The sequence below is a fragment of the Pezoporus wallicus genome, unplaced genomic scaffold (assembly GCF_028554395.1).
Source record: "Pezoporus wallicus isolate ANWC-B61680 ecotype Strahan unplaced genomic scaffold, APGP_CSIRO_Pwel_v1 contig_6545, whole genome shotgun sequence".
Classification (NCBI taxonomy): Eukaryota; Metazoa; Chordata; class Aves; order Psittaciformes; family Psittacidae; genus Pezoporus; species Pezoporus wallicus.
In genome coordinates, this window is record NW_026642213.1 from 590,303 (window position 1) to 608,179 (window position 17,877).

The window sequence follows — 17,877 nt, forward strand, 5'->3', positions numbered from 1 at the left end:
TCTTAGTCTTTTTGTGTTGCCCTATGCTCTGTATAGTATTTTAATCAAAAGCAAAACCAAATGCAAAGAGGATGAAATATCAGAATGCATTTTATTTATTCTTTATAGAAATTAAAATATAGCAAGTAAAATTTGATCACTGAAGTCATCAAAGTAGCATTTTTACAATCCAGGTTGTGAATAAATTACTAATCCTTGATTATGTATTTTTCCAAATTTTATTTTTGAAATGTGTGATGTGTTTATACAGTCATCCCCAAGATTAGGATCATTTACTGATTAAAGGAGTTTACAGCAGATGAAGAGAAGATTTAATATGTTTAGCAAAGCAAGTGGTCTGTTTAGAAAGGCTCATCTCTGATACTGTTGGAAGTCCAGTAAATCAGTCTTTTATAATTTGTTCAGCACAGTGGGGCCTTGCAGTGCTCTCTGTTCCTCATTTTAGCTGTAGAAGGTATTCAATTATTTAATACAATTCAAAGAAGATACCAACTTTTCTTAAAGTGCATTAAAATCTTGGCTTAAGCAAATTAGTTTTGTCATCACATTAATTTCAGTGATTTAAAGCACCAATATTAATATATACAAGACCGAAACTCAGTATTAGCTTAGTATTAATAGTAATTTAATGTGGGTATTGTCATTATGAAGATTTCCTTTGTTTGGCAAGCACTGTAGTGAGAATCTAGAAATTGGTAAGCTGTAAATGCAGTTTCATCTTCACGTTTAAATGGTGTTCTTTATATGCTTTCATGTCGCTACTCCTGTTTTCAAATGGTATTTCATTTTATGCCTTTTCTTTCTACTATTCTATATATAAATGGACTAATAGGTACTGAGAAATGTTAACTCTCTCAGTACAACATTTATTACCTAAGATGTAATTATGGAAATATTTTAGTACATATATATGGGGAGTGACATTTGTCATTTATACATAGATCTGCATTAAGCAATTCAAGAAGTCATTAAAATAGAGGTCAGAGACCTTTTGCAACACTGTCCAGATGGAGTATATGTATTCTGTGCTGCCGTCATAGAGCTGTATCTTCACTCTGTTACTCAAAAATATGAAGCATGGAAGTGTGATGCTTTGACCGTCTTTCTGCACATTGTAGTATGTTGTGCAGTGAGGGAACAGTCTGTCACAGTACAATCAATTCTTGTTGGCAACACAAGGAAGAAATATTTTCTTAGACTTTCAGAAAATACTAGAACTTAAATGTGGCTCAAACAGATTTTTATTTCTAAAATTAATCTCCTTTTTTGTTACTTAAAATCTGTTTCCTCAAACATCTGGTTTAGAAGATTAAGTTAAAACAAGCAGTGCTCTCTTACTTGCAGATATAATCTCCCATTCACTGTCCTAATAGGAAAGCAATAAGAAAGGAAATAATATAATAGAAGACACCAATTTCATCACTGCTTGGAATATACTATTCAAAATATAGCTTACCCACTCTCCCCTGTGAGTCTCAGAAGTGGTTTGTAGTAGAAATTTTGACAGGTTTTTTTTTTTTTTATAACCTTGTCATCAGTCAACTGGCAATTTCAGGAAAGCTTCAGTTATAGTCTGTATGTTTCAGTCTCAAGATCTGTATTGTAAATTCATCTTATGATTTCTAGTAACTTTATACATCTCATTCCCAGAAGCCTAATGACTACTAAATTCAAATGCTTGCCTAATGCAAAACACTTGCCAAATTTAAAAACAGAATTATTCTTTGCAGCTTAATAAATCAGAATTATTGAGCTCTATCCAACTTTAAGAAGTAATTTTGCCTAAAATTTCCTGCAGTGTAATTGAGAGTATATTAATAAATTACATATCAGGCAGTGGACATCCAGTACAAAATACAAATGTTGTATTCCTGTGTTTCTTTGTTTTATTTTTGAGAAATTACTTTGTGTTACTTTAATATTCAAGAAATAAATAGGTGTGTGTCTGTAACTATGCAGAAGCATGAAAAAGGATTAATTTTTACAGATTGTCTGGTTTTATATATTTATTCTTTTATATATATGTATAGACATATATTAAAAACCGAAAGCAGTTATGTAAGTAAACAAATAAGAGAGATTGAACCTCAAAATAAACAACCTGATATACAAAGGAAAAAAAACACGAAAAGCACAAACCAAAAGACCTTATTGCTCTTTTTAGTATTTTTTCAATGGTATGTATATTCGGAAAAAATGTGTATGACCGTACTTGATTCTACTTTGTTAATACAGTTGATTTGCTTTTAAATGTGTTTATCCTTTTTTTCCACTGTATTTTAAACAAGCTTTTGCAAAAATCGAATAGTGCAGTACTTCTACTTAATAGCTGTTATAGTTCAACAGTCACCTGAAATTATTATCATCGGTCCTTTTTCATTGCAGCCATACGTATCTGTACTTTAGGAAGATTGATACGAGTTGAAAATTGTGATGCTTCCAGTTTCTTGAATTACTTGTGGTATCAGTGATTAGGTCTTTGTTCACTGTTGAAGAGTTCTATGTATTTTCTTATAAATGCACTAGTTAGATTTAGTAAAACCTGTGAAGAACAAACTATTTTTCCTCTTATTAATTAACTTAGCATACCAAACCAAGAATACCAAACAATACAGAACACAGTATGCAGTGGTGTTGATCACATGAACTATCAGATGTCTGAGGTATTTTAGTCAAAGCGTATTTTTAGAGATTTGCTAGAGAACTATAATTTTTTCTTTGGTTGGGTTTTTTTTTGTTCAGGTGAAAAGTTAAATATATAGCCATAATAAATGAAACCTATCAGAATAAGTTGCAGTTCTCCATTCTGTTTGGTTGCAGATTCCCTCCTTCCACCTGTTAGTTTAAGCTTAAATGGTAGAAATCAGTTCATTGCAATTTCAGACTTTGGTAAGAGAGGTAATGCATTGTCCCGTTGAAATCAGAAGTATAATTCTATAATTGAATAGTGCTATCGTGGAATCTGACAACTTTTTCTAACTAATTCTAGACCATTCCAAATGAACCTATGTTCTGCACAGGAAGACATGGATGAGTCTTTTTAAATTGTCTTGATTTTTCATAATGGATAGCATCTGCTGACAAATAAAATTTTGCCAAGCTAAATTTTTTTTATAATACCCTATAAATGGTAGTATTTTTTATTTAAGCCTATTGAAAGAGTCTCAGTTAATGCTTAAGCTGTATATATTCTGGTTTTGTTTTTATTGTTTTATAACTGAGTTACAAGTTGGAAACACAAAATAGGATCCGTTTATTAAGATTTTTTTTCCTGTTTTGGCTGCTTGTTTATGTACAAACTATGAAAAAAAACGGATCTTCATATTGCTTAACATACAGCTAAAGTATTTGTGTGTGCATATGTACAAGCCCGTATTTTGCTAATCACAAATTTATGCATTCACAGTGTCCCAACGTTCTCATATGCATTAAGAGTTTTAGTGCAAAAGTATGTATACCTATTTTATGAGGGACTATCAATGATTGTAAGTAACAGAATTGCTGAAAGTGTGAAATTTTGCTTCATTTATTTCTAAATAGTGTTGGTTAGTAATTATATTACCATATGATAAATCACATTGTATAGCATTTTAACATCTTTTTTCTTAAAGTAGTGTAATTTTGGATATTTTATAACAATTTATAAAATTTTATTTATGTCAAAAAACTTGCTTTGAATAAGTATTGTATGTTATGTTTCAAAAATTGGAGTTTTATGTTTTCACAACATTTATAAAAAGAGTTATTCTGTCAAGATCTGATACTTTAAGAGAAATGTGTACATAAAGTTTTTAAACAGAGCAGTGCTTTTTGATATGTTCAAGAACTAATGTTAAGCGTATGTATATTATTTAGAAAAGTTGATCAATAAATATGACTCTTAATTCTTTTTTGTGTTTATTTTGAACACAGCCCTGATGATAAATTATTAACCTTTGCTCAACTAAATGAACAGTTTTAATGCTAAACATGAATATATTATAGTAATTTATTGTGAAGGTGTTAGTTGCATGTTCATCCATCATGAGATTGATGTTTACATTTTTTCACCTGTTTCTTGATTAAAAATATTTTAGCAGTTAGTATATTGCTAAAAACTCCATAGCTTCAGTGTAATTTTTGTAAGATATGGAGCACAGTTTGCTGGCTATAGTCTGTGCTATACAATGGTGCGTTATAAGGTGCCATAGTAAATGTTTCTAACTTGTTTCAGACATTGGCCCTCTTTGTTTGTAGACTGATAACTGTTTCTAGTGCACTCATTGAACTTGCTGGAATTTTAGTTTACTATAGACTTCATTTTCCCCAAGAGGAGGAGAGAGGAAAGAATTCCTCATGTGGTCAGCATATTTTTGAGTGTTTATGTGAGTACACCATCTTGATTTCAAGTCATGAATTTGTTTTTACATGCACAAGCATGCATATTTACATGCATTATTTATCCAGTTGACTTTAAATTCCATTAAGTTCCAATGAGTAGGAGAAAGATTTTGTCTTAGGCATTTTTTATTTATTTTAATTTTCTAGTTATGTTACTTTTGTTGGTTTATTTATTTTTTTAACTGTTCAGTCTAAGGCTTGTAAAGGTTGATTTGCTCCTGAACTGCTTTGTTCCCAGACATTGCCATCTTCCCCAACTACCACCAAGTCCTCTCCATCTGATCCCATGACCACCTCCAGAGCCAATCAGGTACAGTATCATCCTACCATCTACACCATACTTTTCACGGGTGACAGCTTGCAGACTGGAGAAAAGGATATGGTGGGTTAAGGATTTATTCGTTCATTCACATATATACACCCATAACCATAGATATCTAACTCTTGTTAGAAATTGGTAAATTAAATGGAAACTTTTTTGTTCTTTTGATTTGTTTCGTTGTCTTTTTCAAATCTCTGATGAAAGCAAAATACCATGAAAAATAGTGGGTTTTTTTTTGTTTGATTTGATTAATAAATAGCAAGGATACACTCTGGTGTGTTTGTAGACAGTAACTCTTGGTATATGTATGTTTATGTATATATGCACACACGTATTTACTTCCTGGATCATTTAGAAATTGTAATGGAATTATCCCTAAAATCACGATAATTTACCTTGATATCATCAAGATAGAAATGGCAGACTGACCTCTTTTGTTTATTTAGTTTAAGAATTTTGAAACATACTTATGGACAGTAGTATAGGGACATTCTTTAACTAGCGTATGTAAAAAAAAAAAAATCTTTAAAAACATGCTAAACACATCTAAGTAAATTGAATTCATGTCTTATTTTTAAATGCATAAGCTAAAAGCTTATATATGCTTTTATGCTAAAAGCATATATATGCTTTTAGCAGTATTTTAATTACACTCATTTATTTCTCTTTTAACTGGAAAAAAATATATCCAGTTCATTATGTCCACAAATGATCATAGTATGTATCTTTTTGCCTTCCCTATGAAAGTTGTTAAAGTTACTTCAGACCAAGCTTATTAGTACTGATTCATGCTTTATAAATACCTAATTCATTTTTTAATGTACCGTTAATGTTCTTTGTGTTCAAATAATATGTGCTAACAGTTTTTAACACATAATCTGTTTATTTAAGTTAGCTCAATGCTTCTATCAATCTTGCACAAATTATATCAAATACCAGAGAAGTTTTCTTCACAGAAAGCTGATTTCCCCTGGAAGTTAACACTGTTATTAATTACTGATCCTCTGATGTTTTGTGAACTGCTTAGAGCTTGCTGGCTGTATGAAGAAACAATTCAACATACAACAGAATGCAAGCATATTAGAGCAATATATCTTTGATCAACACATTACTATCTGTTGAAAGGGACATCTATTACAGAAAGTAATGAAATTTTAGAAACAATTTTAGAAATTGTACACATAGAGCTGCTACTAAGAAAAATATAAATTGCAATATCCCTCACTTCAATTTGAAAGCCTTCTACCTCAGCCTGCTTCCATTCCAGCAACAGTTATTTGGCTTCATCATCATTAAATGACGAAGATAAAATCTTTGCCAAGAGCTAGGATATTTTATGAACATTCTGCTAAGACTTTATTCTCTCTCTCTTACTTTTAGTATTTTGTTTATTTTAATTAGAAGGTACTGAAAATGTTTAGTGCACAGGTCTTTTTTTTAAAGTATTTTCAGTGTTCTGTGTTGTCTTTCCCACTGTTTGTGGGTGTTTTGTTTTGTTTTGTTTTTTAATTATGAGTGTACCCTGATGATCATTATTTGGAGAAAAAGAAAAAGGTGCTTTTATTTGCAGGAAATACTGTTTGATCATGCTGTTCAGTTAGCATCAGAGAAGTACCTACTTTTCATCTGTTCTATGGATTTTAAATTATCAAAATTACCGTGTCACATATACACTTTAAATGACTTTTTAATAGATAAGAAAACTTATTTTTGTAGAAAGTTGTTTGGTGAGGATTAACTAAGTATACTAAAATAAAGAATATACACTAATACTGAAAATACTTCTTTTATTAGAAAGTCATTCTGTGAGAATATTAGCAAGTGATATGGCTGAATATACGAACTAAGGCAAATGTATGTTTTATGTCCTCCTCTATCATGCATTACATCTTTTAATGCATTTTATTCATAACCTGTGCTCAATTCAGTTTTCATCCAAATAATCAAGATCTCTTTTAAACAGTATTAAATTTTTATATATGAAGAAGAGTAATAAGTTCCTTACGTGACTTTTGGAACTGTTTTGATCATTAACCCTTGAAATTCTTATTGGTCTGTAATACTTTTATCCCTCCTAATATTTCCTAGTGGTTTCTAGCCTTTCCAACAGGAAGCACAAAGCACATGATAAGAAAATTAATGCCTTTTTGTTCATTCTAGTGATAAGTAGCTGGCAATTGTTCCCAGACTATAGTACTGATTAGCATTCAGCACCAGTGTATCGAAAAGCATCTGCACTGCGGCTATCACACGAAAATAGGTTCCAATGCAGTAATCTCAAACTTGTCTGTAGTCAAGCACCCAATGGGAGAGTATTAGAGAACAACTAATACTTGTTTTGATGTGTCACTATGTAATCACTATTTTCAATAGAAAATAACCATTCAGGTATGGGTTTTCTGGCTAGATGTTATGTTAGGGTAATGGGAAAGAGCTTATTTAAGTGGATGGAAGTCAGGAAGTGTAGTATTAAGGTGTAATAAATTCACAGTGCACCTGTTGTGTGGATATGGTAGCATATCAGACTTAAGATCATTGTTTTCTATAGTATTTTAATTGTGACAAGATGATTTTTTATATTAAAAATTAATAATGTGATTAAGCAAGATTTAAGCAATATGTAATGCCGGGTTGCTGTTGGAGTGAGATTTTGCAACTGGGTTGCTGAGCTCCTCATAAGTCATTACAATTAGAAAATGTTCAAGTACATATGTTTATGAGCATACCTGATGCAATCCTTCCCGCTGTACAACCGTATCATGTCAGTTATGTTCCCCTGACAGAGCTTGCATAGTGGGCAGAGCAATTTCTAGGGCCTTTTTTTTACTACAAGAGAAAAACATCTCTGCCAGCAGAGGTCAGAGGAAGCTGGGCAGGAAATCTGGCTTGTATTATGTCTTCCTTTTAATAATGCACTTTGCCTCCGTTCACATGTGATCATAACTGCTTTGTATGGCAGTTTTGCCTTTTGGTGAATTGTTTTTTTGAAAAATCCAGTATTCATGAAACTACTCATTTTATGATTTTCAAGAAGAGGATAGTCTCTAAGAAGTTTGATCTAGTGGAAGAAAACAGTTCCTTCAGAACTGTCACATGTCATGTTATACTGAGTTACAGATGCAACAGAAATCTGTGCGTTGGAAGTGTTTTTTCTTTATTTCTTTGTTCCAGGAAGACATACATCTGTCAATGTTATATTGTCATAAATATCTTGTTTATTTTTGCAGTACAGCTTCCTTGGACCTTTGTTCACATTAAAAATTAATGCACTGCAAACTTCCTAAGGAAGAAAGAACCAAAGATGCAATAGAATTAGGGCATTCCTCCCCTCCCCTCCCCCCCCCCCCCCCCCCCCGTTAATCCGTCACTAAAAAGAACTCAATCTTTCTGTACTTTTAGACTAAGAGCCTCTATGTTAGCCCCTCATGAACTTTGTCAGCTTTGTTTATAACAACAGTGACAGAGATATAGCTACAGTGGTGAAACTATTCTGATGCCCTTGGAGCTAGAGGAATATAGCTTTACTTCTGTTTACCAGAAGCAGGAAATCAATTTTACTTTTCTACAGTAAACTTCAAGTGGGAATTTCATCTCCAAAGTGATGAATAACACCATAAACATCATATAAAACACGTTTGCTTCTCCTCTGTAGTACTTTGTAAAAGTACAAGTTTTAATACTTAATGTTAACAGTTAAGTGACATTAGGTAGACAAGTATTTCTATAATTAAACTGTTTACATATTTTCTTCTGTTTACAGGATTTTTTTCTGTTTTATCTGCCTGCTTTGCTGATGTTACTGTTATTTTAGAGGGAGAAACACAAGTGATATAAACCGAAGCTGTGTATTTCTCCTTTATCTGTTTGATGTACACCTGTAAATGCAGTTGCAAACCCTTGCATGTTTCCTTCTCTAATCCTCCCTTTTTCCATGAGATTGATACCACTCCTGACCTTTACTACTAGCATTAAGAGAATAAAAGGCCAAAATGCATATTCCCACTTTCAAGTGAGTCAGGAGAGTGATAGGTAGGAGGCCTTTCCTCTTCCTTTGTAATTTAGGTAGGCTTAAATTCAGTAATGTGATAGGATTTATCATCACAAATTTTGTGTTATGAACTTATGATATAAGCCTTCTTTTATTTTTACTTCTTTAAAACACTATTTTTTCCCGTGACATTTGCATTTTTTGCAATTATACCTTCTGTTTTACTACTTTGTTCCTGCACTTGAAACCCTTATTCTATCATTTAGTATACTTTAATATAAATTTTGTAGAGTGCGGATAGGTGTAGGATTTGCCTATTCAGTCCCCAAGGTTTACAGTTTTTGTGGAGCATATCTGCGTCATCTGGTCACCATAATATTTGTCATAAATAATACTTTTCTGCCTTTTTACATGATGGGACTGAGCCTTTTTTCTTGGTACTGACTGTACCCAACAGGCATAGTGCAAGTATATAGCTGTTACAATCTTGGTATTAGGGATTTGTACTTTTGTCTTATCTCTTTATTTTATGCAAAATCTGTAGCTTGCAATGGAATATAATAGTAGACGTAATGAGAAACTGGGGAATTAATTAATATCTCTAAACTGGAAGGATTGTAAGGATTGGTCTCCCTCTTTCTGACTTTAAGGAGGAGTCAGTCCTATTGCTGTCTATAAAATGACTTGCAAAATTGTAATCTTTTCATTCCTGATAAAGAGGTAGAATCTGAAAATAGAGGCTCTCTGTAAAGCATACTGACAGCTTTTGAAGGGTTGATGAACTCATATCACTTATTCTTAATACATATGTTGTGGGAGGTGGAAGAAGAATAGGAAAGAAAGCTTTATTTTAGTCTTCTGTTATCGTTAGGACATGGAATTTTAAATATGTATAATAATCAAATTATAGAGTTTTTATCAATAGATTAATTTTAAAGTACAAATAGTGAATTTTAATGATGATCCCAGGATCCTAGATAGGCCATCAAGATACTATGACTATGCGCCTTTGATAATTTGATGGGAGGGTTAAGATACTGCATCTCTGATATTTTAACCACAATATTAATCTAATTTTAATTCCCTAATTTTAATGTAATTTCTTACAGTGGTATTAAGCAAATCTGTTTTCTTTTTAGGTCTGTCACAGGTTGACTGATGCTGGGTCTATTACTAGATCTGTCCAAATCTCAGTACCATGTGTTTAAAACCAAAGTCAATATAAAGTTATTTAGAATTCTGATAAAAGGCTCTGTAGAATTAAAAAACTTTTATTATTTCAATTTGATTGTTCAGAACATTTGCCATGGTAGTTCTCTGTGAGATAACAGTTTTACAGTTTCAACCTGTCAGGTGGGTCATTGATAAATACAACCGTTTTATTTACACCCAGAGAAAGATATCCAAGTTCCATGCACAAAAGTTATGCACTCTTTGAAAGACACTTCATCTAATGGAAAATGTTTCACACAGACCTGTCACGAAAGAATTTTGTACACTGGATTTTAAAATTATAAATACATGAAGACCGCAAATATAGCATTGTTAATATGTTAAACAAATGCACTCTTCTAATTATGGCATCAAACCATTTATTTATTCACATGTAGATGCATGAAAAGGAAATCAGTTTTGATGTGACAATGGTATTGAGAACTATTTAACTAGAAGAACCTTATAATGAAGTTTAGGGGAATAGAGTTGAAGAAATAGGCTCTGTATTTTGCTGACATTTTCTGGAAGGTCCCCAAACTTTTGCCCCCTACAGAACAAATCTTCATGTTATTTCTCAACACAGTTTATCTTTTTAGTTACATTTCTGCAAGGACTTTCCTCTTCAGTATCAATAGTTATTTAACTTCACCTTCAGAGTTTTTTTGTTTAGGTCTGCTATTGGTATCACAGGCTTACCCAGTAATAATTTTGACTCCTCCCTACTGAACACTGTACATTGTAACAAGGTTGAATAAAAGTGCCTACATTAGTTAGAAAACCCCGTGTCTTTCTAGTGTGAGAAAAAAAGGTACATTTCAAATTTGTATATAATGTTATCGATTGTAAATTCATATCTCTATAAAGTGCAATTTTTGTTTCAATTTAATGAAAAGGCAGAGTTCCTTTTTTGAGCACAAGTTGCCTGTGGCACACTGTGGACAGCACACAATAAATAATTTTTGAGATGGCCTATCAAGAAAGGGCTAGGGAGAATTATTCCTCTGTTCAATTAAGAGGACTCCAGTAGAGGTTCCAGTGCTCCAGAGGTAACCTTTCCTATTGCTTTTCAGCTGAAATGCTTCCTTTCATGGCTAAACACTAAGCAGAATTAGCCTGTATGCCATAGACTAACTGTAGACATTTTTTTTTCTGGTTCTCAGTTTAATACTTTTATTATACTTCTCTTGTTCTTCAACTGCTTTTTCCTCAATGTTTTGCAGTATCTGAGCTTAGCACTTTGCATTGTCTCCTTAAACCATAATTTTTTTTTATATGCTATAAAGATCCTTAAATAACAATTTTTAAAGATCTTACATACAAATTTAAATTTTATTATTTTTCTTGTCTGTTTCAATTTTTCCCCTTTGGACAACTGTGTAGGTAATTATTTTCATATTCCCTATACTGATTTATTTGTTTTCTTTCTTCTGTCTCCCACCACACAACAGTTTTATCATATAATTGTAGAATGGTTTGGGTTGGAAGGGACCTTAAAGATCATCTAGTTCCAACCACTGTTTATTGTTCCTTTCTTAAATATAAAGCAAATGTCAGAAGCATTCATGAGTGATGGGGAAAGATGTGACTTCTGGATGCTACTGGCATATCATTCACAGGATGTCATGAATGATCTGCCACTTACAGTCCTGTAAGTAAAAATGTGATTCCATGTTAGTCTATCTTGTTTTGATTTTATGCTTAAAAAGAATCAGTTAGCTTCCTATTTTATCCCCTCTTGGAAAGGATAAACTTTCTCAGTGTAAGGGACATGATGACTATTCCTTTTCAATTAAATTGGATAAAAGTCTTAAATCAATTTCTCCTCATGTTTTGAACTCTACCTGGTTATTAGATCTTTTGTTGTTTACCCCCATAGATAAAATGTAAAAGTAAAGCTTGGGAAAAAAAAATTAGAACAAGGGCAAAATTTACTTTCTTGTAAGAGAACAGATTTTAACAAGATATTATAAGGTCACCCCTGTTGTGCAATTCTGAAGACTTAGGCGATCACTGGCTTTAATCCTTAGGTTAGTCATTAGTTTCAGAACTCATCAAAGGAAGTGAATAAGAGTAAAATTTTGGAAACATACTTAAGTGATTTAGAAAATGCATAAATTCTATTTTAGTGTGACTTTAGTGAAGCCTGCTTTTGATCTCATTAATTTATTTTGAAATCAGTATCACTTCTGTGAACATTCTGAGATTTGGGAGAACAGTTATCATTATATTTCCCTGTATGCTTATGATTTCTAATGTTTTTTCACCTTAAAATATTTTGGAGTGAACATGTAAAAAGGACTGAATGGATTTTTCCTTAGGCGTGCATGGATATCTTATTCAAGTCCTACTTAAAAATCTTGCACTGTAGTTAAAGATGATGTTCTTTCACTTAGGGATATTTGTAGATGTGATATGTAGGTTTTGGCATTTGTCCATGTCCTTGTACTAAGAAAAAGTCCTATCTGCTTATGAAAAGGGATCATTAAACCCATAAAAGTTGGCGAATACACATTTTTCTATTTGTCAAAATATGATAAAGGTCTTCAAATGTCATGTGCAAGAGGGTGTTTAATTTTTTCTTTTTTTTTTGTTCCAGCAGTTTTAAGCATACTTCTTTTATCAATACAAAATAAAAATAAGCAGCGTGTTATGAAGTGCCAGATATTTCCATGTTCAAGTTACAGCCTATGTAAGTTAGAGTGAAAGTTGGCGGCATATAACTCTGTGGTCTAACCAAGATTATCTTTGACTTCAAGTTCTTAATGATTAGGTTTGGTGACATACTGTGTCATTCCGAACTACTGTTGGGAAAAAAAGCCAACCATGTTCTAAAAGTACACAGACAAAGAGTCACTTACTGCAGTCTTTGCTGCTGAACAAGCAGAAAACAGAATGTCAGAGCAATTTCCAGAATGCCAATCTGGATGACTGTTGCTTTTTTTCTGCTGTGTACTGTATCAGTCACATGAAGGTTAGACTTTTAAGTTTTCAACTACTCAAAATTTAATTTAGCAGCTCTTGGGGAGTTGAGAATTTATGTGATCAAGAATATGAGAATGTGGAAAGAAGCACTGAGGCTACAGAGCTTACTGTCACACCAGGACAGATCCTCTACAGCACAGACTATAAGGTAGAAAATGCAATACCATATTTTTCTCACATGTCAGAGGTAAGTTGGGTGAGACATGGTTAGCCTAGCCCTAGAAGATCCTGCTTTGAGCATATGTTAGTTAATGTTTTCTTTGTGCCATCTGAAACATTGTAACTTCCACAAGCTGTTTGTAGGAATAGCGCAGCAGTGCACTGCACTGTTCTGCAAGCTGTATGCTAGATGCACTGTCTGTCTTTTGCATACTTTGAGGATTCGTCACATCGTTGGTCATACATAGATGTAAAACAAACCCACCAATTAAAGTGGGGGTCTGCTTCATTTGAGTGAAAAAGGAGTGTTGTTTGTATGCAAATCATGGAAGGAAGCTGGTTGACTTACTGAACTGTAGGGAGTAAGAGGTGGGAGGTTTTTTCTCTTCCAGAGACAAGGTGCATCATCTGTTGAGATCTTTGCCCATAGCATAGCATCATAGACTTAAGATAGTCAGTCAATACCTGCACTATGCAGTCAAAACAGAATGTAACTGCATCTCATTCAGAAGCAGTATTTGCCCCTAGTTTTGTGCCTGTAGGTATTTTCACACTCTTTCATTTTGGGTTTGGTGGTTTGAGTTTGTTTTTTGGGGGCTTTTTTTCTGAAAATAAATTACAGTTTTTCAGAGACATAGTTTGCAAATAGTCAATCAGTGGAAGGGTCCTGACCATAGGCTCTAATAAGCATTCTTAGAAATGCCCAGGGGCTGAGTCACTGGTCTGTTACCTTTTTGGACTCTTCTTCAGCAATAATAAACATGTATATGACAAATTATTCATTCAGTTGAACTTGGCACCTATGATTTGGATAGAGTTACAAAAGTATGGTTTAGATTTCTGTTTCTTTAAAGTTTTTTGAAAGCCTGCACTTTGGAAGTTCTACTGCGGTGAAATACTTCTTTCATGTTTCTAGTAACTTAATAAATGATCTCCGTGCTTCTCAGCATTTTCTGGTTATTTTCATTATTCACTTAACCAAAACAGAAAGGAAGTAAGAATATTTTGATCCACTTTATTCTCTTAATAGTAATAGGAAGAATTGTGATAATAAATTAACATCTGCCCCCTACCCATGAGATACTGAAATGCAGTCTCCATGTAAGATCTTTTAAAGTGTTACTGCTTTATGGAATAAAACTGTTCATTAAAATTAATGATTAAACTGTGATTAATTCTTTAGCAAAGAGAAGTAAAGCAAAATACAATTCCATCAGATTGTCTGCAGACCACGCTCATGTATAATTGAAGTGATGAGGGAAAAAAAGAAAACAAGTTATAAGTAGATCTCCGCAGAATATTTATTGGTCGTAATACATTCAAAATTTTTAGTAGAATAAATATGTAAATATTGTCTAAAACCAGTATTATCACTTTCACGTTTAGAAACAGAAGGAAATAACATAGCCATTTGTTAAAGACATTTCACAGGTTAAATTTCACCTGTATTTGAGCACTTAAGAGTTTTTAATTTAATTGCCTGCTTTAATTATGTCAAAAGTAATTAAGTAATTAATGCTACGTTTTAACATTTACAGTAAACACTGATTGGCTGTACACAATGAATATTCATACACTGAGCATTGTCTTTATGGCATGCAATTTCTAGAAAATTGTAAGTTATGCCTACTTTACATTAATAGGAACACATGTGAATAAGGATAATAAAAGGAGGAGATTACAACTTTGATGGGATGGAAGTTAAATCTGAATTTAAGAATTAATTTAGATATTTCTTGTATGGTTTATTATAAAACTATTTTTGCTTTGAGCAACCTGGTCTAGTGGAAGGTGTCCCTGCCCATGGCAGGGTGTTTGAATTATATAACCTTTTAGGTCCCTTCGAACCCTAACTGTTAGATGATTCTGTATCTCCTGAAATACAAAATGTTTATTATACTACTAATTGTCCTATTCACACTACTAATACAGAAGGCCCTTATTTTGATGATAAGCAAAATCAATAAAATTGAAAGAGCATAAACTTGTCAATTTGAATGTCAGAGTGCTCAGTAAAGTTAGTGCTTCTTAACATCACCATGAATATTTTGTCATTTCAAAATTAATAAAATACTAATTTTATTTGAAGTATAACTTATTTTTTGCTGTTGAAAAAGTAAAATAAAACCCTTTGTTAGCAATAATATCACATAGTAATACTAATAAAAGACTGTAATTGAGATTGTATATGATGTTATGTAAAGTTTGAGTTTATGATTTATAATGCATTTTTTGAGCTCTGTCTGAAAAGAGGTTCACAGTAAACATTTGTTAAATAATAAAAAGGGACAAATGTGTGATGAAATCAAAACTGGTTAGTAAATCTGTTGATTTCCTCACCTTTATTGCATTTAGATCAGTTTATTTCTTTTTTAATTTTTATTTTTGTGTTTGCTAGTATCTTTTCTCAAAATAAAAATAAATTGTAATCTGTGAAAGCTGAAAAGTATGCATATAATGTGCACAGGAGTTGACATCAGGGCAAGAGTTACATGCAGATTTTGTTTCAGTGTATCTTTAAAATGAGAGATTTAAATCTAACTTACGAGAATGCTGCCTCCAGATTTACTCTTGGAAAGGTATTTTTCAAAGTTTATGCAAACAAAGAATTACATATATGTCATTAGATATAAAAAAAGTGTAATGTATATGTGCAAATACATCCATATAAAACATTTGTGCAACGCAGCTTCAGTTTCCATAGAGTCTTTTTCCATGTGTATGTTTATATCAGCTGATTATCTAGCCAAAATTATTAATATGTGCAAGTTATCTATATTCAAATATTGCCTGTGTTTACTTTTGTAAGGCTTAATAAAATGTTAAAAGTTGCTACTTAATTTTAGATAGTTTATTTTAATGAAATTTCGCTCCATAGATTCTTGTTGTATGAGAAATATAGGCAGTGTACTGGTGTTTGGAGACAGTATAGTTTGCAAATATGTGGGTTAATGATAAATATATACACTTTTCCCCACTGAGCCAAATTTGGTATCCTGGTAAATCCAGGATCTTTGCATTTAAGAAGGAACATGCAATTGTACTTTTACTCATCTCTTGTAATTATTGCTTTTGTTGATAAGCTATGTTGACTTTCATAACTAGCCCATTTCATTTGTTTGTTTACTGAAATAATTGCTAATCTGTGTCATTGCCTCCACTTACTCCAGTGTTCTTTCTATCTTCCAGCAGTAGTTGCTATTTCATTGTGGCTATTTTGATTAAAAAAGTATAACTACAATTTTACAGAAGGGTAAACCAGAAAACAGATATACATATAAATTAAACGTATACATAGAAATTGGGTGAATGTTAAGTTCTGAGCCAACCACTTAAGTGTAGTTATTTATAGTTAATTGTAGTTACTGATATATGTCCTGAGACCAGCAGTTTGGTATTACCTTTTCTGGTTTCTGATTTTTGCCTGAGATGTAATGTCAGACTTTGAGAGGAATTGTCTTGTAAGAAGACTCTGATTAGCGTTAAAGAGCTATGGAGTCCTGTAGTAGTGTTCATAAAGTTCGGCAATACCAGCCATTAGTGAAACTACATCCTTTTTCTAAAAAAAAACATTTCTGGTGATTACTATGTTTTATGACCTAGAGAGATACAGTTATTTAATGTTTAATCTTCAACTGTCTTTTCTTTCTCACTTGGAAACAATTCTCACATGACACCCATGAGAGATCCTCCCCTCAAATGTCACTGTGTAGTTCTTGCTACACCAAATTTTTTAATAGTTAAGCAACAGTCAATACAAAGGATCAAGCCTCTGCTACTGATTGTCTTTTGCAAAGCCAGGGGTGCAAAGTAGCCATGGCCCTTGATACCGTTAATCTACATATGTATCTGGTCTATCTAGATGAATTTTTTCATAAGCCAAATTTCATTCTGTTTTTCACCATTCCTACGGTGAGAAACACTGTGAAGCTACACAGAACAATCTGTGGGTCAGAACATGAATAAATCTGCTCTTGGTTTCACTGAGCTGAAATATTAATGGGGTTACCACAAGGATTTTAACGCATTTGTGTCTCCTTTTGCTGCAAAGAATGGAGAACAGAATAATTATCCCAGGATATTAATTACAAATAATGTAGAAGGGGATGTTAGGGTTTATTGCTATTTTAATTATGGCCATGAAAGCTCAAAGGTGTTCATTTAGAAACAGTGCACCCATCTTCTATCATCTATTGGTTGCAGTTTGCCATATTCATTACAGTTATAAATGTAGCAAGTAATTTTTCATTCCACCATGCTTACTTTATGCATATTAGGTGATGTTATAAGCTTTATCCTTTGTTTTACCTTACAATTTTGTGATCTGCAGGTAAAGTGCATGTGCATAACTGAGGACAGGGTAGGTCAAGATACACCATTAAAAATGCCTTGTTCTGTCAATTCTTATTCTCTGTATGTGTAGCTAAATATAGACAGAAGACAAAAGATATTTCTCAGTTAAAAGATATATTATTTAAATAATACTATTAAGAGCAGAAATTTGGCTTCAAAGAAAGTTTGGAGAATCTCTTGAAATAATTCCATAACAGAAAAGGGGTTTTATACCGTGGTCTTGTAACGTGTAGAGCTTTCTTTTGGTTACGTGCATAAGTACACTCCTGTCTGACATGACTGCAGCTGTGCGATTCTAATACATGATGGGCTTAGGGAGAAGGGATGGCTCCATTCAAAACATGGCATTTGTTTTTCCTAATTGTTCTTAGAAGGTTTTTCAGAATTAGTTGAATTGTAAACAAACAACTTAAAGAGGCAGTACTGAATAAATAGCTTCTATACTTTCTGAACTGGAGTTATTGGTTAGATACTAAAT

General features: G+C 32.6%; 1 protein-coding gene across 3 annotated transcripts in view; it reads left to right on the top strand.

Annotated features, from left to right (window-relative positions):
* Window positions 1–17,877, top strand: part of NOVA1 (NOVA alternative splicing regulator 1) — a 148,302-nt gene that overhangs the window by 115,097 nt on the left and 15,328 nt on the right. For 2 of the 3 annotated variants that reach the window (XM_057428205.1, XM_057428203.1), the window contains one exon: window positions 4,619–4,690. The exons of the other annotated variant lie outside the window; for it this stretch is intronic. In XM_057428205.1, the coding sequence (XP_057284188.1) occupies window positions 4,619–4,690 (72 nt within the window). The remainder of the gene's footprint in view (window positions 1–4,618; window positions 4,691–17,877) is intronic. 3 annotated transcript variants of the gene reach the window in all.